Source organism: Mus pahari, chromosome 11 (assembly GCF_900095145.1).
Source record: "Mus pahari chromosome 11, PAHARI_EIJ_v1.1, whole genome shotgun sequence".
NCBI lineage: Eukaryota > Metazoa > Chordata > Mammalia > Rodentia > Muridae > Mus > Mus pahari.
In genome coordinates this window covers 75,315,836-75,342,129 of record NC_034600.1, presented here as the reverse complement: position 1 = coordinate 75,342,129, position 26,294 = coordinate 75,315,836, and the positions used below count along the sequence as shown (strand labels likewise).

Genomic DNA, 26,294 nt, shown 5'->3' with positions numbered 1-26,294 from the left:
GCATTTTTTTTTCCTGAAGGTTTTAGAGGAAGCTTCACTTCCCTCCCCCTTCCTATCTTTGTGATACCAACGATATTTCTATTTCTTAGTTCAAGACTTCAGCTACCAACTGCATTACTTCTAAACCATGGAATCATTAGGACCAAAGGTGCCCATATGGGAAAAAGTTGGTGTCCACGTGGGAGAAAGTCAATGCCCACGTGTGAGGAGGTCAGCACCTATGTGGGAGGAGATCAGCACCCACGTGGGAGGGAGTCAACACCTATGTGGGAGGAAGTCAGTGCCCACATGGGAGGAGGTCAGTGCCCATGTGGGAGGTCAGTAACCACATGGGAGGAGGTCAGCACCTATGTGGGAGGAGATCAGCACCCACGTGGGAGGGAGTCAGTGCCCTGGGCCCTATGATCTTGCCTAGAAGGGCCCAGTCTTTGCTTTTACTTTCCCCACTTTTCTCAACTATATTTCATGCCTCACCACTCTCTTATCTTTCAATGTTCACACATAGTCATTGCTTTTATTCATTTTGAAAGGCCTAACACAGGAGTAATGATTACATACCTTTAGTTTATCAACGCAACGTACAGCCTGTACCTGATAATGTGTACTTTCAATTCTGGATGAGTTATGAGACAAGATAGGGGAGGACACAAGGATTGTAGCCATATGAAAAATACCCCATTGTGCAGTTACCAGCAGGCATGGTAAGTTGGTCAGAGCCGCATCTCCATATGGATTCCAGAGCAAATGCATTTTATTGAATTTTTCATGTTTAAAAGTTTTATCTGCTCACATGCATATTCAGTATTTCCAACATGATGGAAATAAAACTTCAATAGGCACAACACATTCTACAAGGTACAGAAACACTTTTGACCGATTGTGCAAGTATTAGTAGGATCATTTATACTTTTATTGACTTGTCGGTGAGCCTTTCTGTTTCTTCCAAGTTCTGCAAACAATGCAAGTGTTTCTGTTCAGTGCAAGGATGACAGCTCTCAAAATCATACAAAGCTTGCTACCCATGAAGTTTCTTCCCACAGTGATGATCTAAAGATGTAAGAGTTTATGACAGAAAGAGAAAATGTGTTAATAAGCATTTAAAAATACTATTTCACTCCACATCGATAGGTATACTCCTAGATCAATCTTTTTATGGGACAAATAAACTTCATGAGGCTGTTACCTCAAGGGCAGTTCTAAGTGTAGTTGGAAGTGTTTGTCACCTCTTCCTGCCTCTCTGTTATCCCTAATTCCTATTTTACCACATACCCCAAATATTTATAAAGTTCCCAGGATTGCCAGAGTATCTCCAAGTGATGCTGCACCTGGCTCACCCTCTCCAGCTGTTCCTCTCCAGATTATTCCATAGAGAGTGGGGATCTTGAGAGACAGGTCACCAAATTCCTGGGAGGCACCCCCCATCTGATGACCTGGTTTTTTGCAAAGGAGTCATGCCCCATTCTACTCTTTTGGGAGGGGGAGTGAGGCTGGCAAGACAGGGCTGTAACTAGAATTTGTGAATTCTAGTTTCCTGACATATTAAGAGCTTCCACCTGAGATGTATGTTCAGTTGTCAAATGAACTCTGAAAACTCATGACGTATATTGCTGCACATAAAAAAAAAATATAATCCCAAGAAACTTGACTAATGTGATTTGTCATCGTCATAAAGCCTGTACAATTGGGGAGCCAAGACCATGCTTGGAAGAAAGAATCTTTGAAGCTGTCTTCCTCAAGGACGGGACATATTGGAAGTAGTCAACATGGAGTGAAGCAGAGAAGTCACGGCTGAAGTGTGAATCTCCCTTTGAACCTCTTCTATAAAGGCACTGCTTTTATAGAAGCACACCATGTCACCACGTCGTCTTCCCACTCCAAAAGGCCCCACCTGCAAATGCTATCAATTTGGAGTTTCAACACACGATTCCTCCAGATGTGTGTGTTTGTCCGGGAGGCACAAACATTCAGGCTGCAGTGTTGGGGGCTTACATGTCTTGGTTCTTTCCTACATCTGTCCCACAAACTCAGTTCCTTTTACCCAGGTTCAGCTTCTACACACACACACACACACACACACACACACACACACACACACACACAAGTCTAGTTTTCTGACTGTTGGAGGTTGAGACAGAAAAGCTGGCTCCTCTCATTCCATTTTGGTCCCTTACAGAGAGTGCACAGGGCTGGGAGTGAGGGACTAAAGAGAGTAGGGAGGACAGACATAGCAAGGAAGGAGACTCACCCTGGTGGAGCACTGCATCCTGCCTCATCTTGTCCTGGATCTGTAAGGATGATGGAGTGTGGGTGTGATTTCCTCTATGGCCCACAGCTGCTGTCTGTCTGTCTGTCCTCCCGGGTCCGCTCTGTGGTTGGGTTTTAGCTCCCCTGCTGGACCCATCTCTACCTGCCTGTGTCACCAGGCTTTCCGGCATTCTTCACACACCTCTTTGCTCCATTATCACTCAGCCTCTTACCTGAAAGACTTCTGTCTTGCTTGTGATCTTATTTGACTAAGAAGCAAATTATCAACAAAGGAACTTCTAGAAAACAGAGCAGCAGCGTCTTATGAATTAAAGAAAGGCTAAATTCAAACAAGTGCTCCCAAGGAGATCAAAGTCCTCCCTTGTGTGCCATCTATGTATGACACAGACTGATGCTGGAGGCCAGGAAAAAATGTGTACGTATAAATTATTTCAGGTCTTGTATCTTCTTGTTGCCAACTCTAATAATTTTTCTACCTGAAATAAAACCTGTCAGTGATTGTTATTGGATATTTTTATAACCTGTGTTGGCACTATACAAACTGTATTCTCTAAGCAAGTTTCTCTGTTTCACCAATGTCTCCAAAGGTGGACATTTGTAATCAAGTGGGGTGTGTACGGTTGACAAATGGCTCTCTTGGAGATTTGGAATCAACATCATGCATTTTGTAACTTTTCATTCCTTTACATTTGTAAGCTAAACACGAAGCACTGTGTTTGTGATTCATTCTTTTGAAAGATGAACATGTCTCATGTGGTGCAGAGACCAAGGTTATTTGCATGGGTAACTGTGCATCATTTTGAAGCTGTGTGGCCATCGGTAGCTGGAAGACAAAATCCTGGTAGATGCTAAGATGTTAACTGTGGAATCTGTTGGAGAGGCAGCTTCAGGGAGCCAATAAGGGAGTACTGTGTGTGTGTGTGTGTGTGTGTGTGTGTGTGTGTGTGTAGATACTCCTGTGCAAGTAGAGGTCTTCCTTGGGTGTTCTTTGGCCTGTTGTGAATCACCACTAGAGTGGGCGTGGCATTCTTTGTTTTTTTGTTTATTTTTCTGAGACAAGATCTCTCACTTTCACCTTACGTTCACTGATTCGCATAGTCTGCTTGGTCAGAAAGGTTCAGGGATAGATCTTCCTGGTTTTCCTTCCCCGGTACTGGGATTACAAACATATGCCACCATGCCAGCATTTTAAACATGGACACTGGGAAATGAACACTGGGAATGAATGCTTATGCATCAAGCACTTTACAGGCTGAACCATCTCCCCAGCCCCACTTATATCCTTTTTAAATAGATGATCTACTCCTGTCCTGTAATAGAAAGCAAATTGCTGAGTTTCCAGAGGGAGCTGTGCAGAGCAGAAGTGTATATTAAAAACCTGAGTGGAGCACTTTTCTCATCACCGAGAAGTACTTGGTGAGATTTTTATGGGCAGGCAAGGAACTACTTTGTTGTGAAAGACCTTTGTATATGGACTGCAAAGATGATAGGGAACATTGAGGGAGCTGTTGTTTATCCTTGTACAAAATTTTGTTTTAAAAATAGTGTCTAAATTCAAAAATTTAGTAGCTAGTAAGGAAAGCATCACTGAGCAAACCCACAGATGCCAGAGACTAAGTCTGCTGGAAAGGAACTTGGGAGTCAAACCTCTAGGTCAACCCTCTTATTCTGGAGATGGAGCAAATGGAGACTCAGGAAAGAAAGTCATTTTCTGCACCAGAAGATGGCTCAGTGGCTAAAGTCCTTGACCTAAGTTGAGGACCCCCGAGTTCTAATCCCCAGAACCCAAAGAAAAGAAAGATATGGCAGAGTGTGCCGTCAGTCTCAGGATTCTTACAGTGAGCTGTAGTGGTGATCTGTAGTGGTGATCTGTAGTGGTGATCTGTAGTGGTGATCTGTAGTGGTAAGATGTAGTGGTGATCTGTAGTGGTGAGCTATAGTGGTGAGCTGTTGTGGTGAGCTGTAGTGGTGAGCTGTAGTGGAGACAGGGGAGTCCACAAAAGCTCTCAAGCCAGCTAGCCAGTGTAAACACAAAGGAGACCCTGCTTCAAACAAGGTGGAGGGTAGAATTGTCTTCTGACCCTCACACATGCAGTGTGGTGTGAACACACATGTACACACACACACACACACACACACACATACACACACATTTCTCATTTTGCTTCTACTATAGAAAGAAGCCACAGTAAAATGTATAGCTTCCTATTACCAAAGACTCAGACCTCAGGTCTACTGGTGCCTCCATCTGAGCCTATGGAAAGGAAGCATTTTTGTGTACATCAACTGGTCTATGGCGTTTTGGTTAAAGCAGTCTAGAAAGCCCAAGGCAAAAGGTCTGGAAGCACACTTTAAAGGTTCTCAGCACTGTAGAAACTTTAAGGCTGAGATACTGTTACTGTGTAATATGGTCAGTGTGATGCTCTTACTATATTATGAGGTCTTTGTGATGCTGTTACTATGTAATATGGAAATTGTGATGCTGTCACTTCATAATATGGTCTTTGTGATGCTCTTCCCACATTATGTGGTCATTGCAGGCTCTCACTACACACTGTGGCCATTGTGATGGGCAACTCTTAGAGAAGTTAAGCAGGTGAGCTCACTTGGATTCTTCGTGACATCTATGGCATGAGCAAGAATCTTCACAGATAAAGCTGGCTCTGAGTCGTCTGAGGAGTCTGCAAGCCCCTGAATGGGCAAGTTGCTTCCCACCACAAGATCGAGATAAAGGGCTGTGATAGCCTTATAGTAAGTACTATGCCAGTTCAATCATGAGTGAAGGCGCAAAAGGTGGAAAAAGATGAAATATAAGTGTGGGTGAAGGAAGAGAGGCTCTTGGAAACACAAGTTCATTTCTGGAAAAACAAATAGAACTTGGAGTCAAACCAAAAAAAAAAAAAAAAAAAACCAAGATCTTCAGTAGACTGAGGTGTAGGCTGCATAAAAAGATGGGGTCAATCAATCAGACAAGAAACAAGTCCCAATGGACGGGTCCTGATAGGGAGTGTAGAGGCAGCTGGGATATTAGGGCCTGTCTTGCTGTTTACTTTATTCATCGGTCTGGCAAGCTAGTGTGTGTCTGTGGAAAGTGCTGACTACCGTTGAGGATCCTGTGGACCACTCTGCTTTGGACTAGGCAGCTCTAGTGTGATTCAACCGTAAGAGTTCTATGTCCGGTAATACCCTCTCAATCCCACCACTTACTCTGTGACTCTGCAGAAGTTAGTTTTGTATGAGTGCATGCGTGTGTGTGTGTGTGTGTGTGCATGTCTTCATATGGATAACTCAAGTTTACATCAGGTATATTCATTAATTACTATTCATTTTTATTGAGGCAAGATCTCTCATTGAAGCTATAGCTCGCCAGTTCCAGGCATATGACGTCGAGACTTCTGAGCACAGTGACTACAGGCAGCTACCATGCTTGCCTGGCTTTTATGTGGGTCCCGGGAACCCAAACTCTGGCCCTCGCACTGTGCATTAAGTACTTTATCCACTGAGCCATTGCTCTAGCGCTCTGGACAAGCCATTTCATCTCTCCGAGCCTCTTTCCTGCCTAGAAGATCAGAAAGAGCGAAGATATTTCTTAGGGGTTGTTCTAAAAAATCCATTTAAGAACTGCACATCAAAGCCTCTGATATAGTACACTTGATGAATCTCATAAAAGAACATTTTATGTCTTGAGAGGTTTCCATTCTTCAATATGTAAGGATTCATTCAGGGATGAGCACATGACCTGACAATAATGAGACACCCAAGTGTTTCGCTGAGCCTTCTTGGGTTTAATCTTAATGGGTTCCAAGCTGGGAGCACAAACTTCTTGGAACTCTTAATATCTCTGAACTTGAAGATGAAAACCTAGACAGCTGGAGAAAGAGCTGGAGGAAAACGAGCCCAGGGTGACTTTGGTCCCTGAGTCTGGCCAAGCCCAAAGTTTAACCATTTTTGGACTTTTCATCTACATCTGTCAATTAATTCTATTTTGTTTCTTGCAATCTGGGTCCGGGTTTTGGTTACATGCAAGAAGAGAACTGTGACAGCTGCAGTGCTCCAGAGAGACATCCTCACATCCTTATAGCTAAATTGTCATCGTGTAATGTCAACTTCCAACCTGGCAGCTCTGTTTACTTTCTTCCATGCATGGAGCCTCTGAGAGCAACGGGTTTCCTAATTATCTGCCTCTTCTCAGATTCCCAGGACAGCTGTTTTTCATACTTCAAAGATGCCCTAACCTGAACTGTGTACTGCATAGTTTTTCTCGGCAGCTATCAGCTTGGAGACAGCGCCCTAAAAACCGCAGCAGCAGCAGCAGCAGCAGCATCTTTAGTGCCCTCTTTGGGTACTGAGAGCTTTATCAACAACGAATAACTGAAATGTCTTCACACCAACTCTCATCTGACCTGCAGGTGCCAGTGTGAAGCCCAGGCCTCCAGGGCAGTATGGGCCAGACAGAAGCAGCATGAGCTCAGTCACAGTGAGGATTCATGGGAAATTTTCCTTCTCAGTTCCAAGGTCACCTCTGTGCCATCACCTACTTGCCAATTTGCTTTGTAGACCTTTGCTAAATGTTGGGCTAAGCCTGAAGGGAAATAGCACCATACTGTGGCACCCCTGGTGAACAGGGCTGTTGCAGCCACTGTAGCTGGGCCTGTGAGGAACATGAGCCTGCACGTTGGGGGTGCTGGAGGAAGAACCCCAAGATCCAACATGTTTCAAAGGATGCCAGTTATTTAGTGTTCTTTCCAGAGGACCCACTTTCTTTCAGTGCCATACAATTGACTTGCAAAACCAGGAAAAGTCTGTGCTCCAGATTCACTTTGGGTATTGAGGTTGACGGCCTTCCTTTGTGAAGATCCTTATCATTAGGATGGATTCACTTGTGTTAAATCAGAACAAAGAAAGTAAATAAGTCAATCAGTTAGTCAGTCAATCAGCCAGTCAATCAACCAACCAATCAGCCAATCAACCAACAAATCAACCAACCAATCAATCAGAGGAAAGAAGAAAGGAAGAAAGAAAGAAAGAAAGAAAGAAAGAAAGAAAGAAAGAAAGAAAGAAAGAAAGAAAGAAAGAGAAAGAAAGGAAGGAAGAAAGAAAGAAGGAAGGAAGGAAGGCAGGAAAGGGGGAGAAGGAAGGAAGAGACAGAGACAGAGAGACAGAGTAAGAAGGAGGGCATGTCAGACCCAAAGGGTTCTGTCAGAATCATAACTTGCACCAGGAACAATCAACCATATGTGCAGATGGGGGAAAAATTATGGGGTCTCAATGTTACATAAAGAACTAGAGACAACTAAGGCATGCTGAAAGGGGAAGAAACGGTCTTCCCCAACTTATGCACATATATACATATATATGCATATATGTATATGTACACATAGGTGTTTATATACACAAATATGAATATATTCATACATGTGAATATATATTCAGATACATATACTTGTGTGTGTATATATTCATAAATAAACAAATACAGCTGGCTCAGTCCATATACTATTACTTGCAGGTACATTTTCAGGGCTGACCATTTGGCATTGGATAACTTATTAGGGTACTTTTCCCTGGGAAGACTGTTTCTCCCACTTTTGGCATGCCTTAGTTGTCTCTAGTTCTTTGTATGGGATTGAGATTTGTATGGCGTTGACTATATATATCGATGTCATCCCTGTCCAGGTCATGTTTAGATATTTATGTTGGTGAGACTTTATGAGTATTGGCTTCTGACTTTTCCAAGAGGCAGCCACACAGTGGACTCTCCATTCTTCTGCCCTTCACAACCTTTGCACCTCATCCCTTAGGCGCAGACATTGCATAGTAGGTATATAAACTGGGATTAGACTCAATAACTCTGAATTTTGATTGATTGTGGCTTTTTGTAATGCTCTTTGTCTGTTGCAAAGAGAAGTTTTCTAAATGAGGAAGGAGGATTATACTTCGCCCGAGTATAAGGAGAAGTATTTATTTATTTAGAATGTGTGGATTATGCTGGTTTATTAAAGCGAAGGTTCTCCTCCCAGATTCATGACTTCAGTCACCCGAGGTGGTTTTCCAGGACCAGGCATGATTTTCATCTTGTTGAGCTAGTCTTAAGTCCAATTAGAGAGTTGTTATTTACTGCTAAGACATGCACACCATTATCACATGGCTAGGGTTATCATTCCACGCTGCCTATTGTTGTGGCTCATAGCATCATAGCTGGGTTGGACTGTTGCTTGCTTACCTAATTTGGAAGTTTGCATAGAACCTTCAGGTACCATACAAGATAGTTGTATGGAGAAGGCTTTCAAGTCACTTCTAGCTCAGGACTCTAGGCCCTGTGTCTGAAGTGCACAGTGTCTTCAGCAACAGAGGCTTACCTTCCATCTCGGAGGGGTGGGGTAACCGAGGGCGATAGTAATGGTCTAAAATGTCTTGGGAGCATCTTGAATAACTCACACCAGGAATTCAAAGGAGGGTTTCTTTTGCTTGGTGTTGTTTTGTTTTGTTTTTGTTTTTTTTTTAGGTGGTCTTTTGTATATTTATATCCAAACTTATTTGTATATATTTTTAGGTAAAGATGTTCCTCTTAGGACTGCTTTCATTGTGTCCCATAGGTTTTTTTGTATGTCATACTTTTATTTTCATTAAATTTTAATAATTAAAAAGAATTCCTTCGGGTTACAGAAATAACTAGCACTAAATACCTTTGGAAAAAGTCATAAGAAAATATACTACTGTGAACGATATCAGTAATATATACATACACATATATAAATAGAGTTTTAATGCAATTACTCTATAACAAGATCATAATGCCCCTTATAGACACTACAGGCTAACAAATAAAATTCCCAGAGTCAGGAATGGGTTATCTCTTTAGGAATTGTTGACCAGTGAGGCCGCCAGGCAATCCAGGCTATTGCTAACTATTGTTTATCCCTCAGCACTGATAGATAATAGGACCCTATAATCGTAGCCACTTGATGGAATGTGTAGAAACCAAGTTGGTATTAACTGGATGTTTAATTCATACTGACTAGGTCCACAGTGCTAGAAGGTGCTATATACTGTACCACAGGAGGAAAGTAACCATCAGTCAGACCTAGTTGAAGACTTCTACAAGTGGTAACAATGATTGGCCTGGTAGTCATTCCCTCTGGTACAATGATGAAATAATTGTTCTGGGAGTAGCTCACAACCTTCTGATTGTTGGTGCTCCTCAAGATGACAGTCGTACTTGACCTTCTTATTTGGGTCAAGACAGGAATAGGCCCTAGGGCAGTGGTTCTTAATGTTCCTGATGCTGAGAACCTTTAATATATCCTCATGTTGTAGTGAGTCTCTACCATAAATTTATTTTGTTGCTATTTCATAATGGTAATTTTGCAGTTTAAATCATAATATAATTATCTGAGATACAGGATATCTGATATGTGACCTCTTCGAAAATGTCATTTGACCCCCCAAAGGAGTTGTGCCCCACAGGTTGAGAACCACTGCCCTAGGCGCTAACCTATTACAACTACTCTGCTAACGGGATATAATATTAAGCCAGCTTCTAATGCTCTACTGTTATAGTTTATTGCATCGCTCAACCTCTTCAGAGAAGCTTCTTCATCTTGCAGTCGATAGATGATGATTAACACAGAGCTCTACAACTTGTCATGTGTAGAGAATGGGAGGCTATGGGGTACTCAGCTTTAGATGAGACACATCAGTCCCTCTACTCACAAGGCTCAGAGTCATTATGGATGTGGGGCAGAAAGGTTTTAATAGTCAGAGCTAGTGAATGATTATAAAGACATGATATTTTCTGAATATAACAGGGCACGTGCTCTTAGGAATTCATAGAGGTTGTGAAACCATGCACAAGTCCTGCCCAAAATCAAGCCGGAACAAATCTCCACGTGTGTAAAGTCCTACCCCTCGCTGAGGAGGTACTGATAATTACTAGGTGCTGGGAGAGAAAGCAAGTTTTCTTTGAGCATGTGGTCCCTCTGGTAAGTTGACCGTATGGATAGTAATATATCAAAGAGTATACAGGCAGAAATATTTGACTTGATGGGTTTAACAAAAAAAATATTAAGATACAGAATTGGGTGGGCCAGTATTGGGGTGGTAATTCCCGAAGAACTAACAAAAAACTTTTAAAGCAACAAAAATAGTCACTGGTATTATAGCAGTTCTTTCATTAATGGCAGGCTACTCAGTAGTATACACATAGTTTCACCAGATTTGCATGCTATTTTCATGAAGATGTGCGTGATTGAACTATGTGGTTATTTGAACTCCATTATGAGCATAGAGATTCTTCGCAGCCATTAGGAATGGTCACTTGCTTTTCTCCTGAATGAATGAGTAGAGGACGCTATTGTCCCAGCCAAGAGCTTCTTACCTGACGGTGCAGTATGTCAAGAGCTAGGTGAGGTAGTTGTGAAGGGTAGGAATCTGGAAATTCATGGCAACAGCAGCCAGGATGGCAGTCGCCGTGATGTAGGGTGCTGTGTTAATTATCTCTGTTGAGAAAGCCTGTAGAATGATCCCTAACCCTAAGGAGCCGAGGACTAAACTTGCTCCCACCACTACATACAGAAGCTGTGGGGCTAAATAAAGGGTGGATCTTGGTCACACTTTTATCTCCATATGGCTTTTGTGCTTCACAGAGTACTAATCATATACTGAGCACAACATCCCGATTTTGTGACTATGAAATTTGTTAGCTATGTAACATTGCCAGAAAGCTACATGATAATACTGAACGTATTTCTCTTTTCAAAGCGAGTCTGGATCTCCTAGGAGCCACCTGATAGTAATCGGGATAGAGAGACCAATGTTAAAATGGTCCTCAAGCTTAAAACACAGCAAAGTGGAAAGGTGTCAAACCATCACAACAAGAATTCATTTTGCTCCATGGTTTGCAAGTTTTCCCAGTTAACCCAAAGTGGATCTCTGTCCACTTCTGGTTGTCTCTGGCCAGTGTTCGTCACTCAACTTGCCTGCTTTTGCACCCACTCTCTGAGGTCCCACATGCTCTGCAAAGGCTGTTTCTCATCCATCTTCCTCCTCACTATTCTGGGCACCTGTTGGGGAGATTTCCACTTCCCTCTTATGAGAGCCCCTCCTCCCCTGACTTTGACAGTAGCATAATGCTCTGTGCTTTCTCCTACAGCCTCCTTTCCTGAAGCCTGAAGCACTTCCCCAGGACTTTCACCATTCTAGGACTCTCTTTCTCCACGTACTTTAAACAATTGTATCTTCTACCCATGTCAGTTCTTCAACTCTCCACCCTAGGGAGATGATACTCAGCTTTGTATCTCATGCAGAGTCTCAGTTTCCAACGGCCTCTTCAACATTCCTCTTGGATTTACCATCACCGTTAGTGATCCAAGTATTTAGAGAGTGAACTGTATTTGCTGTAAATTGCCCCCCCCCTTTTAAGCCCAAAGGATAGGTCTTATATTGCTGGGCTTTTGGAAACCAAGGCACACATCCTCAGAAGTATGTTTAGGTGCCTCTGTTATTCACTTGGAAGCCACTGCTACTGATTTACATAAATCATATTTCACACGATTTCTTTTTCTTTCCTGGGTATTGAACCCAGATCCTCACACACAGTGATTAAATGGTTTGCCACTGAACAAAATCACATTTACTTTGAAATGGGATATCACTAAATTGCTCAGGCTAGCTTTGAACTTGTGATTCTCCTTTGTCAGTTTCCCCAGTTATCTGGGATTATACGCCAGGTGGCACCAAAGTAGGAAAGTTCTATATGCAATGAAAGGCGTGCATCTCTACAACTTGGAGTGTTTCAGTTGTAGTTCATGTTCCAGCAAGAGAGCTTGTTCTCTTCTCCTTGTAAGGTCAAGAATAGCCCAGGACTTATCTCCACTGAGTTTTACAGGATACAGGAAGATACTGTGGGTGGAGACTCTGCCCACAGAGCCTTCTCCACGGCACTACCAGTGAGATCCTGGCTTGAGGTGCACACCAACAGAAGCTTGTGTCTAAAACCTGAACAAAGTCTTACCAACCCAAGGCCCAGTTCTCTTACTAAAGACTCAAATACTAGTCTGTTTGTGTGGCAACTTCTGGATAAACGAGACTCAGAAATGTCCAGGTTTTCAGATATAGTCAGGTATGCACTCCCAAACGTAACCACAGTCTGGGTATAATTTGACATCCAAACACAGACAGGAGAACTAGTTGAGTGGTCACTAGAATGACAAGCAGAGACCATGAGGAGCTTGAAGACTGCACAGGTAGTTTGCCCTAAAGCAAGCAGTGTAATAGCTGTTAGTTTTAGGGATTGAGGACTTTGGAGAGCAGAGATATAAAAATACATTTTTCTAACCAGTGATATCTAATTTATATCATGGGATTCCTGGAAACTTGACTTACTTTCCTCTTTGGTCTTATGGAGGATACAGCATGGCCTTCTGTTGGGTGGTAAAGTTAGCATATTCAAAAAAAGAAAAATTGGTTGGCTTAAATAACTTTGATCACTCTAAATCTTCTTTTGTACCTCTGCCTCTGATGTCAGGGGATCCTTTCTGAATCAATTAATCACAGTCTGGTGCGATGCGCTCTTGAAGATCCATAGAAAGCAAAGACACCCTTGATCTCCAAGAACTACTGCCGTGAGCCATGTGTTCAGACTCCGAATCGTAAGGACAACAACAGGTTCTTCCTGAGGAAGAGAGATCCCCAACACACGTGTTTATTGCCCTCTGCTTAGCTCAGAGCAAGAAACGGAAAAGAGCAGGTCTGTCATTAGGCTACTGTAAGTGATACTACACTCTCCGCTTCGAGAAACATGACTATTTCATCTCACGGCACAGGCAATACAAGTGTCCTCGCCCTCGATGCCAGTTATTTATCTTTCTGCACAGATGGAAGCACACCTCTTGGAGGAAACCCAAAGTGTCCTTCATACACAAAACAACATAGCATACAATTTTTAGGATGGTCCACATGTAAAGCTGCTGTCTGCAGCTCTTCTCTGGAAGTTAACTTTCCATTTCCCACACTCTGCATGAGAAAAGTATATCTGGTTTGCAGACTGAATAAAACCATTGCTTTTTAGCTGAATTAGACTATGTAGAGAAAGGGGTGGGGCAAGTTTTAAAGGAAGATGGCAGCCAATTTCTTTTGTTATTTAATTTTTTTATTTTTTTTCCAAGAACAGTTAACATTTGCCAGGCACCTGTTGGCCTCAGTCACTTGCATCTAAAGAGCAAAGCTAATTTACCCAACAGCCCATGTTCTCTGAAATGGTTAGCCTTATTTCTTAGCTCTGTTAACCACTAGTCTAACGTTAGCTTCAAGTTCAGTTTTAATCATCTAGCCCATAATTGTCTACTGCTCCCTGCCACATAAACAAAAGAACAGTTTGAGAGGGAATAAGGTGAGCAGTTTACATCTTCTATTGATACTTCAAGTAATTGGCCCCAAAGGGAAACTACCGAGTTGACCATGGTTTAGCATGTTCTGAGGGCATAAAGTATGGAAGGGATTGACCTGTAGAAAGAGTTGGCGTCCAAGAATGTGTGATTGCGTGAAAATTCTACTTTACCTCAGCTGGCCTAATATCCTGAGCCACTAGATGGTGAAAAGAGCGGATAGATACGTTACAAGAGGGACAGACGGATGCACACAGATGCTGGGAAAACAAAGGCTGGCACACATGATGGACAGCGGATGAAACTGCTTCTATCCAGATACAACCCCAAACAGGTCAGCTTTGCACAGACACTGACACACACACACACACACACACACACACACACACACAGACACGCACCCACACGCACCCACACATGCACAGACACACGAGCAAGAATGTGTATTTTGTAAGACTGGTCCATGGAAATAGACATTCTTAGCAAGGATGGATGACAGATCAATTGTAATTTATTTTCTTTTAACACTGTATCATCATAAAGAAAACTGGTATAAATGAAAAAAAAATCTATTCAAATATCTACATCTAGAATTTTAGGCAGTGAAAAAGCATTTTGTTGACGAGGGGTGTGGAATGACTTGTTAGCTTGGGAGAGACTGCTGGATGCCGCGTTTAGTTGCCACAAACAAATCACATATCAGAACGAACAATACTGCTAAATATTCCTTTTTTTTTTTCCTGTTTTTTTTTTACCTTTTTTGTTAAAACATATTGGGAGAAAGAAAAAAAAAAAAAGAAAACTGGAAACCCATACATCTTTCAAAAGTTTGAAATTGAAGCAATATTTAGAACCATTGATGAGGAAACACAGTGGCATTGGTGTAATATACACAATGCACTCTTCGTCTTTAATCTGTAATGTACATCGAATACTTTACAACAATGCATTAACAAAAGGCAAGAGACGTCTTGCTGTACAGAGGAACCCCGATGCAACTTTGAAGCCTAGAGTCACACGGATGAAGAGAGTAAACGAAGCGCGAGAAGCCGTCCCCCACAGTGTGTAAACTATTCTGTCTTGTGCTTAGCGATAACCACGCCCACCACCCTGACCGTCTCCTCTCTCCTACCTTCAGCCGCACGGGACTATAAAGCACTTTCAAAAAACGCTATAGTTCAAACTAGAAAGGTGTTGAATGCGGTCACAATTAGGATTGCGTTTAGCTTCCTATCGATTTCCCAGTTAACTCTTGATTCATTTTAGCTTTCTAAAATAGCTCTGAGTATTTCTTCCTGGTTATCACAGCCTTCCTACGGAACAGGCTTTAACAAACTAAATTTGCAGGGAAAGAAAAAAAAAAAAAAGAAAGAAAGAAAAGAAAAGAAAAAAGAAACAGAATGTCCTGTGGTGTATGCATGCACATGCACTGTCCCCGGAGTGCCTCGTGTCCTGGCTCCTCACACCCAGGAGTCGGGCGAGGCCGGGTAGTGGCTCGTTTCATAGTTCAGTTCACTGTAAGGACGGGCAGCGGAGTAGAAGTCGACATAGTTGCCAGTGGACTTGAGGCCCAGGTGCATGGTGTACTCGCTGGCTGGAGGGCGGTGATGGACCTGGTCCTCAAAGAAGGACTCATCATAATTTCGTGTGGAATTCTGAAAGGGCTGGTAGGTCTCGTAGTCTTTCCTGCTGGGCTCCTGAGGGACCGGCTGTGTGGAAACCTAGCCGAGAGAAAGCATCACGTGGTGTGTTAGTCACTCTAGCACGCTGCAGAGAAAGGGGTGGAGCCTGCCCCGGGCTCTCCGCACACACTGCCCCTGGCTGTGTTTTTTCCATGTAATTTGACTTTTTATTTTCAATTTCACGTCTTTGGGGCACAGTTTGGTAATTTGGTACTGGTATTCGATGTGTTGAATACCAGTTCAACTTTCTTGACCATGTCTGTTTTTGTTCTGGAATCTTCAACCCCCTTTTTATAGTTTTATTTTTTATAAAGTATGCAAACTCACCATGAATGTCACACTGTGGTACTACGGATGTGGGTGGTCATTTCCACTGTCTCATGGGGGTCCTTACCAGCATCCTTTTTTCTCTCCTCCTCTTCCTTTCAACGCCTCCTATCTCTGCTGACCACTAATCTACTTTCCTCTTCTGTGAAAGCTGCTTGGGTTTTAGCAGCCATGTATAAGAACAGATATATTTGGTCTTTCTGATGGTCTGGCCAGGAAAGATGGGGCGTGTGAAAAATTCAATAAGTGGTCCAGGGGCCTAGGGAGATTGCCAGTGGGTAGAGCCCTTGCCATGGAATTGAAGGCTAGAGTTGGGATCCTCAGAACACGCAGAGGTTGGTAGTGTGGTGGCCATCTACAGCACCAACAGTGGGCAGAACACACAGAGGTTGGTAGTGTGGTCGCCATCTATAGCCCCAACCGTGGGGAGGCAGAGACAAGAGATCGCCAGGACAAGCTGGCTGCACAGGATTGGTGGTTCAAGGTTTTATACCCAAACTTATGGCCCTGCAAATGTCCATGGTGATTTCTGTCTGCCTACTTTTGGAGCCTTCCATGAGAGCAACCACACAGTAGGTGTGCCTGGCTGCTCCCCCTCAGTAACTTTCCATCCCTTCTGCATGCTGTATTTTTTTTCAGATTTATTCTGGAGAACAAATAATATTACTTTAAATGGACATGTCACATTTTGTTTGTCCATTTGGGTTTGGTGAACGATTAGATGCACCTGTTTATTTCCTTTTTTTGGGGGGGGGGTATATACCTTGGATATGACAGCAACTCTATGGTTAGCCTTTTGAGGAGCCCCCAACTGTCTGCCCTAGCAGATGTGACATCTTACGAGGCAAGCTGAGGAGTAAACTCTATAGAATAAAGGGCATTTGTTTTTATCTTCTATGATTTCTGGTATCATACTTAGATGCTGCAATATCAAGGAGGGTGGAGATGTATAAGGTCTAATGGCTGCCTATCTCCTGCTTATAATACATTCCTGTGATTATATAAGGAACCGAGGCTTCCCTGTGATTGATCCACTCCATCATTTCTGCCCAAGTGACCAGGACCTCAGACAGATGCACATTCCATATTCTACTCTCTGGAAGACCAAAAGCTTCCGAAGGCTTGGTGCAATTCAAAACTGATTTAATTAAACGATGCTGCAGGAACAATGGCTTGCAACATAAAACCACACACTAGAGAAGTTGGGGCAGAAGGATGTAAAGTTTGAGGCCCTGGGGGTTCTAGGCCAACCTTGGCAACATGGTAAGACTCTGCCTCAAAGTCAAAGCTTAAAAAGGTGAGGTGCAGCTCGTCGGAGGGTTGCTGGCCTCACGCACCAGGCCTTGGGTTTACTCCTCAGTCCCTCAGGGGGAATCTGAAGCTGTTCAATAGAAGGTGGCGTCTGCAGTACTTTCTCATGCCCCAGCCTAACTCAGTGCTCTTTGTGCTTAGCCTCTGTGGGCTACTGTCTGGTGTGTGGTCTAGAAACATTCAAGGGTCCCAAGAGCCTTGAGAGAAGTCAGGAATTGGTTCCCTGGCTTTAAAGAGAGAAGAGCAACAGTCTGGGGCTGATGACGTATTAGCTCCCACCGCAACCTACCCCAGTCTATTTCTGTTTTCACTGACTCTAGAATTCCTTTTCAGAAACCCGACCCTTCACTGTGGAGAGATGTTTATAAGGTGTGGGATGAGGGGGAATCCCATAGCCAGTGTCCACAGAGATGTGCAAAGTTCTTTAGCTTGTAATAGCCATGATGTCTGCCATGCATTACAAAACACTCTGGGATAGACACAGTTTGATTACTTTTCAGCAGATTCAGTAATTCCCGATTAATTTTACTAAGATTCAGCATGGTAGGCTCCTTAAGAAATGGGTCTAGTTAATAGGTAGTGATTTGTAATTAGCAGAGTGTGTGTAAGTGAACACCTCTCTCTAATGGCCTGCATATAAGTCTTCTCTCGAGCAAGCGAAATTCCTTCTTTTATATATAATTGATGTACACTAGCAATCGATTAGATCTCCACAGAGGCGGTGAACTTCATCACAGCCACCTCCCATGATGCCTACACTTCTAGTTGGTGGTGAATGAGTGACAGTTCAGTCTACCTGTGAAAAATCTGGATGCTCACAGAGCATTAGCCTCTGCTAGCCCAAGCTCCTGAGAGGAATTCTGGAAGTAGCCTGCAGCCTCCAGGTCTAGTGGGCTACAAGCTTGGCATGCTTGGGAGGGTGCCCTTCCCATTCCAGAAATCGCTATGCCCTCTGCAAGACTGCTGCTGTACAAGCTCAGAGCTCACAAAGGCCCAGTCAGAAGGCTTGGAAACATGTAGAGGGCACTTTATAGAAGTTCTATATTTCACTAGGCTTCAGTACTGAAGAAACGGTTCTTATTCCTCAAAGGGTCACAGAAGTGTGCATATATGCATGCCACATCAAGGTTGGTGTGATATCTGTCCCTTCCATCTGTCTACTCATTTATCTGTCTGTCCATCTGATTCCTGCTTTGTAGGTGAGGGAACTGAAACTCTAAGCAGTTAATAGACCTCTCTAAGGTATCATGGCAAGTGGAACTGTGGAGCTAGGACCTGAACAGTTCCTGTGTTAGCTTAGTCCCAGGAGAGCCACTGTGATCAAACCCTGAAGTGCAGACCTCACTGGCGGCTTGACTCCGGGCTCCACGATAAGAAATGATGTCTTCTTAGGAGACAGAAGAGGTGTGGCTCCTCTGTGCTGGACTTGGTGGTAGAGTGCTAGAGCCAGGGATTTCCTAGAGGGAATTGACCACTGAGGATGTCTAAGGGGAGGCCACCACTGAGGATGTCCTAGCTGGAGGTCACTACTCAGGTGCATGCTTTCCTCTAAAGTGGCTTCTGATTTCAGGTTTGTGACCTCCCTTCCTTTTCCATTCCCTTTTACTTCCCCTTCCCCACTCCTCCTCTCTTTCTTTTCTTTTCTTTTCTTTTCTTTTCTTTTCTTTTCTTTTCTTTTCTTTTCTTTTCTTTTCCTTTCCTTATTTCCTTGCTCCCTCCCTCCCTCTCGTCCCCTCCCCCACAACGTGGGGATGCTGAGGCAGTGGGATCTGTGAGCGATGAGGTCTATGCCAGGCACTTGAGCTCAGCTCATAGCCCCAACACTTGGGCTGGTTAAGCAGGAGGATCACTGTAAGTCCTGAGATAGCCTGGGCTGCCAGAGATCAACGGCCTCTCTCACAAAACGAACAATAAGGTAAAAAGCACAGGAGCCTAATGAGAGATAAGTGGGCTAAGGGGAGGCACTGCCTCAGGGTTGATTCAGAGCATGCAGAATCAGCTCATTGTCAGAAGGGGTTTTATAAGGGGAGGCCACCCATGCCTGGACGTTTGTGTAGTAACCATTTCCCCTTCCTGCTTCTCAGCCACACTGTGGAGTCAGGACAGTTTTACAAGAGAATGAACAGATGTGGCCCTTTATCTTGTATCTTCAGCTTCCCCCAACTAAGAGCACCCAGCCTCAGGTGTTTTGTTACAGCACCAGAAAAAAAAAAAAAGGTCAAAAGGACGAGCAAACTGGATTTATAATGAACACAGGAAAAATGGCTGCTAACAACAGTACCTCCAGAGTTTTCCACTCAGGGAAAATGGAAGATTCGGAGCATGTATGACTTGGGTCAAGTCGTAAGGTCTTCCATTTATTCTATTTCTTGGGTCTCAGTGGTGGGCTAAATTCCATATCTATTGAATCAGAAAGCCTGGTTTGGGGGCCCACAAAGTTAATGTTTCCTAGAACTAGGGGATGGGGGTGGGGTGGAGGGGTGGGAAATGTGGGTGTGTAGGGAAGCTTATGCCCAGATTTGAAAGTCACTGAGGCAGGAGATGGGAACTCGAACATAGAGACAAAAGAATCAGGTTGAGTCTGCTTCTCCCCAGCCAAGGGTTGAAGGTGAACCCTGTCTCTACATAATCATTTCCTCCTATCTGGTGGCAATCATCCTCATCTTCCTACCTGAGTTTGGGACTCAGGACACCAATAAAAGAAACTAAGGTCCTGGTTGAAGTATAACTCTGAGTACCGAACATCAAGACATGAACCCCTTTTGCTAAGAGTTTATGAACAAAAACTTCCACTGCTAGAGAGGTGCATACAGTTAGACACAGTTGCATTCATAAACATGGGGTTGATGAGTAAGTAGCTCACTAGGACTTCCAGGGACTGTTACAATAATGCATGTCACCTGTCACCCCAGGGATAAAGCCAAGGATCAGCCACCATACACTGTTGGTTGTGTCCCTAGGAGGTGACGTACATAATTTACTGAAAATGCACAGAGTTTCTGTGAGTCACATGAATTGTGCCTCAGAGCCTGGCTCCATTTCTGTGGAGTCCCGGGAAAAGTGGCTCAGGGCTATTGCCCTAGGCCACCATGCTAGCACATAGGTCCCTCATTGGTACTCATGCACACTTCTCTGCACGGACGTCCCCTGCCTTGTCCTGGAGACATTGCTTCCTAAGGTCAGCTGCTGCCGCCCCTTCACTGTGACTGCTTGGTTTAGAGGAGGTCAGGTTCTCATTCTATAACCCTGCCTGGCTTAGAACTCACTATGTAGCCTAGGCTGGCTTTGAACTAAGGGTGATGGCATCCTGAGTGCTGGGTTCCTAGGTCTGAGGAACCACACCTGGCCCAGGTCAGGCGTCCGCCCCCTGTGCTCCCTGGTACTTTTCAAAGCTTAGTTCTAATTCTCATAAAAGCTCAGAATATAATTAAAAATATGCTTTTGAGAACACCATAGATTGTCCTATTAATGTAGGGATCTTTGGAGCTACCGTAGTCACACCGTGACATGCCAACCATGCCGGGGCTACAGCGGAGTGTGCATTTACTGCCAAGCACGGCAGGGTTGCACAGACAGGAAGGCGGCTGTGGAGTGTGCTGCTTCTGCTGTGAGCATCTCTCTACCTGCTCAACTTAAAGCTAATCCTGTACTCTTGGCTGAAAAAAAAAAATCAAGAAATTCCTCTCATCCCTACCAACCTCTTTGAAAGTTGGAAATTCATTCTTCCCTGTAGCTACAGAATTTCATGATATTTGCTAAATGGAAAAGAGTTGACTTCCATCAAGTTGGTATCTCTAAGACACTTCGTCCTTTTCTTTATAAGTAGGCATGTTTCCTGGTAAGAAAATAGTTGGGGCCACACTGCTGATCTCCTGTCTACTGCTTAGGACCCAGTTTATTTGTTCACTGGCTTTTTTTTTTCTTTTAGCAGAGCCCAAAATGAGAAGGGGGCAGTTAGCTGTTAGCAATATGCCAGGCAGGCACTTGGGCCACTGCATTCATGGGGTTGCAACAATTCCAGATGGCTTCCAGAGTGGGTGTGCATAAACTGGAAAACAGAAGAGTAGAGGCTAACTCCTCTGTTAAGGATTCCATTTCCTGCTGGTGGTTGATCAGACATGAAAACCAATTTAACTTCAAGGACAGTTTAGTGTTCTCCTACTTCTCCTTTAGACATGAGACTGCACAGGGCATGTCCACCTTCTAGAGGGGGATGCTGATGCTCTGCTGAGTGCTGGTATTATTTCAAAGCCACACACACACACACACACACACACACACACTCATACAATACACACACACTCATACACACACTCACACTCACTCACACATACACACACTCATACATACACACACACTCACATACACACACATACTCACAAACACACACACTCATACATACTCACACATACACACTCACAGATACTCACAAACACACACACTCATACATACACACACTCACACTCACACACACTCACACATACATACATACTCACACATACACACACACTCACACTCTCACACACACTCACAGTCACACATACTCACACACACTCACACTCATACATACTCACACATACACACACACTCATACTTACATACACACACTCATACACACTCACACATACACACTCACACTCATACACACACTCTCACACACACACTCACACACACTCACATATACAAACACACTCACACACTCATACATACACATACACACACACTCATACATACTCATACACTCACACACTCTCTCACACACACACTCTCACACAGTCACACATACACATACTCACACTCATACATACTCATACACACTCACACACTCATACACACATACTCACATACTCTCTCTCTCTCTCTCTCTCTCTCTCTCTCTCTCTCTCACACACACACACACATACTCTCTCTCTCTCTCTCTCTCTCTCTCTCTCTCTCTCACACACACACACACACACACACACACACACACACTCTCACACACCATGCTTTCCTACTCCTGGGCATTGCAGTCAGGTACATGGTTCTTGGTTATTCATCTCTATGTAACTTTTCTGAAGTGTGGCCAGCCTGTAAGGCACCCACAGAAGATTGCCTTGGTGAGGAATATTAGCAAAAAGCAGCCACAAAGAGCCAAACTTGCTCTGATGCCCACCACAGGAGCGGGGGCAACATATGACCATTTATCAAGGATACCAAGCCCCTGCCTATTTCTTATAGTCCTATAGAACCAGTCAAAATGTCCAAGTAAAGGTAACAGAAACTCAGACTACGTAGTTGTTTATAGTGGTGTTTCTGTTATTGGCAAATGCCATGTGTGATGATATTTACCAATAACAGAATTTTGTGTTAATTACAGGCGACTGGGTAATAAAGCTACTCAGTCCATGATCAATCAACAGATAATTCTGCCTTAGTTATTGGCATCTTACAGAGGTCCACTTGGGGCTTTCTTTCAGTTCCCTCCCATATTCTATTTCTCATCAGTATCAGGGGATACTGGAGGCTGGGTAGCTTTAGCGAGGAAAGAGGATGATCTCACAGTTCTGAACATTGAAGGACATGATGTCAGCACTGGCTTGTCCTGGTGATGACTTCATGGTAGAGGGCACAGGCTGGCTATCTTACATGCACGCATTCATGCAAGAGAGACCACCTGGAGATGGGACTTTCCCCAGGAGAGAGGGCTCACCTCCCGAGAAAGCTAACTGGGCCTCACAGGAACTACTTATAGCCATTTTCAGAGTCAATGCTGCCAAGAACCTCCCACAGGCCCCACTTCTTAAAGTCTTTCTCCCTAAGTGCTGCCACACTGCAGGTCGCATGTCCCACACATGAACCCCTGGGATATACCACATTCAAACCACGACAGCACCAAATGGTGACACCTACTTTCAACTGCCAGGTGGGAGGGTAACAATGAAACTATGGGTTGTTCAGAAGCAGGGGGCTATTTAAAGCCTGCCACTGCCCCAGAAGCGAGAATACAAACGTGCTGCTTGCAGCTTACCTGGTTCTGTTTGATGTCTTCAGCGGGCGCACCGTATGAATTCCTGTACAAAGTTGAAACTCCAGTGTTTTGAGCTAAAAGGAGAAGGAAAACAAAATTATTAGCAATAAGGGCCAGATTCTGAGAACGGAATGACAGGTACTGAGGCGGGTTCTTGGCCAGATACAGCTTGGTTTGTCACAGAGCATCCCAAGTGGAAGGACCTCTTTGTCCCTGAATCCCCTTCTCCATATTCAGAAAGAAGAGAAGCCACTCTAGGAACTCCCCTAGCCTGTCAGCTTCCTCTAATAATGTTCGCACTTCGGACAGGGTCAGGGCAGGTTCGGCTAACAAATGGTCATCTTGCAAGTTTTATTATCTTCTTTCCTGGTAAAAACCAAAGGATAATAAAAGCTTGTCATCCGCACTGGAGCATGCAGGATCCTGAATCAGCAGCTCAGCTTCGAGCTGGAGAATGACAAGGAAGTAATTTCTAATTTGAGTGCACACACATGCTTGGTCATCTTTCAGACAGTTCGTTCCGGAAGGCCCGAGGGCCACGCAGAACAGAGAGTACCATTTCAACATCCCGTGCACACCTGGTAGTGGAGGGAATGAGAAGCTTCCGAATCCGGTTAGATACAGAGTCAGAAGTCCACACTCCACCTTCTCATGTGCCTGGCTTCAGGGTAAGAGGAGGGAAGGTATCGTGCTTCGAGAAGAGGTATCCATTTCATCAATTGGTACCTTGCAGGTTCATGCCACAGGCACAGATGGAGGGCACTATTCCCCTGACATACACCAAGGGGACTTGGTTTAAGAAAGATCTGGAAAACGCTACTTGTCCAGGGCCAATAGAACACAAAGACGTTTGAGAATATCCCTGGCTTCCAAGACATGAGAATAATGAAATCCATAAACTATTGACTCTCATAGGATCAGTTGCACCCAATCATGACAGCCTATCAAGGGTTAACTTCACATCGCCCAGTAGGCTGTCATTAATGCCAGAGGCATATGGTAATCGAAGCCTTGGAAGGTATGGCTTAGAAAGTGAGGGTGGGAGCTCATCCTCCCACGTCTCTTTGCCTCCCGTGTGTGTCCCATGCACGTGGAAGTGTGGCTATGTGTGTCCCCCGCTCACCAAGGATACACGTAGAGGACAGAGCAGAACATCAGATGTTGTCCACTCTTGATCTCCACCTTACTGCCTTGCCACTCAAGTGTCATCTCACCATCTTGGCTAGACTGGCTGGCTATGAAGCACTCGATGGCTGCTGCTGCCTCTCCAGTGCTGAAGCTACAGGCACAGGCAGCCACGCCCGGCTCCCTACCTGAGCATCTGAGAGTCACACTCAGGCTCACATGTTTTCGAAACACATTTCTGTTCATGGGGCGATCTCCCCAGACCCTCATGACCACTTTTATACCACTCTGCTAGCTCTCTGACTACATACACATTTCACCCATCTATCTAACAATGGAAACAATCTCTCCCCTGGATCACCGAATCTTACTCATGGTCCCGACATCCCGTCTGTCCTGTCTTCTCTGTTCACCAATCTCCCAGAGCTGGGGGCATCCTTCTGTGTTATGGATTGGATTGTGTCACTCTCTCTGCTTGGTAATACTCCACAGGATCTGCCCCCGCCCCACTTTCTGCCATTTTTCCTCACCCACCCTCTCCTGTTATGGAGCCTTAGACGCCTTGGCTCCATGGAGTGAGACAAGGTTGTGTTCATTTAGGGAGACCGTACCTGCAAATCTCCCTTTATCCCTGATTCTCTGATCTGGTTGGTGGTGTTACCAGCGGAGATAACTCCCTCTGCACATGGCATGCTTCTCCTGTCTCCTCGGTATCAGTGTCTGTTCAGTGTCTCATTGTACTCAGCATCCGGTGACGGGGACCTTGTCAGAGAATTTTTTCACTGCTGGCCTTTGTATATTGAAGCAGACACCCCATAAAAATCCGAAAAATGTGTCTCGTATCCCCTGTTTGTGTGTCTCTGGGATAGTGCCTGGTCTCCATGGATCTTCACAGGGCAAGAGATACAATTATGGGATGGTTGGTTTAAGGCATGAACCATGGAAATTTATCCAACTGCCCAGCGAAAACATGCTGACACAAATGTCCCTGCAAGGTCAAGGCAAAAGGCTGGTCTTTCCTATTTGGAATAATGCATTTTAGGGGGCATGTGTGGAACATGTGTACTATTATAACCTTAGTGTCTTTCCATGTTGGATTGTTTTAAGTAGAAGATGTTTCTGTTGGAAGTTCTGCCCTCAGCTTGTTGGCTCACTCGCCTTTGAAGAGGAGACTCTAGTTGAGACTGAACAACATTCACAGGCATCTGAAGTGGAGGGCCTCAAGTACAGAGAAGTGCCTTTCTTTTGTGTGTGTGTCATTCCCTAAACATGCAGTTTCTAAGAGAAAGGAATAGACTGGCTTTCAAAGGCATACAGCCATGGACAAAATCAGCAGTTAACACCTGATGAAAAGGGGAAGTTCTTATGGAAAGACAGACTCCCCAGGTAACCTTCAAAGTCAAGCTGTGCAATCAGGGATCAGGCAGCACACAAGAGATCCCTAGGCAACCAGACACAGCTGCCAGCATCCTGCATGCTTGAATGCACCGCTGCTCCTGGGACTCTGAAGGCCCCTCGGTAGCAGAGGGGAAATGGTATTCTCAGAGACATGAGCCAAACTAGAAAAGGGATGCAGAGGAGGAAAACAGGGTGACTGGGCTGAAAACCCACACAGACCTGGACTTCTAAGACCCAAGCGCGGGATGACAGCACAAGCAAGGAACTGTGCCACCACTGGCTTTCCTAAGTTCCAATGTTGCCCTTGAGAGCAGAGATGCTGTGACTCAGTTCACACCACTGACAGAAGGAGGGGATCACCATCTTCAGGCTCCTTTCCCAGACCTCCACTTCTGTCCTAGCCAGCACCTTCATCACACCCATTTCGCCTTGCCTCCATCATTACTGACACATTCACCTCTGCCCTCGACACCCTGCCATGGAACTGACCCCTGCCTTGCTAACACCTTTGCCTCCAGGACTCGACACCGAAGCACCCCACTACCATCATGGTCACAAGGTCACCAGCACCACCGGGTCCCCTTCTCTCATTTCCACAACAACCTCTAGCACCATCGCCGCCACCACCATCCTCCCTTCCACGACTCTCACTTCCATCCTCACATCACCTCCACCATCTTTCTGTCACCTCTGTGCCTTCTGTTGCTTCTACCACTCTTGCAGCTGCCATCGACAGCAACCAGCTTTTATATAAACACCCGTCGACTTGGGAAGGACTTCCTTATATAAACA

At 44.5% G+C, this 26,294-nt stretch overlaps 1 protein-coding gene across 3 annotated transcripts in view; it reads right to left on the bottom strand.

The window, feature by feature from the left end:
• Positions 1–13,451: 13,451 nt before the first annotated feature.
• Positions 13,452–26,294, bottom strand: part of Ctnnd2 (catenin delta 2) — an 801,097-nt gene continuing 788,254 nt past the window's right edge. For all 3 annotated transcript variants that reach the window (XM_021208296.2, XM_021208297.2, XM_029543879.1), the window contains 2 exons: positions 22,980–23,053; positions 13,452–15,370 (listed from right to left, as the gene is read on the bottom strand). In XM_021208296.2, the coding sequence (XP_021063955.1) occupies positions 15,110–15,370; positions 22,980–23,053 (335 nt within the window). In that variant the 3' untranslated portion in view covers positions 13,452–15,109. The remainder of the gene's footprint in view (positions 15,371–22,979; positions 23,054–26,294) is intronic.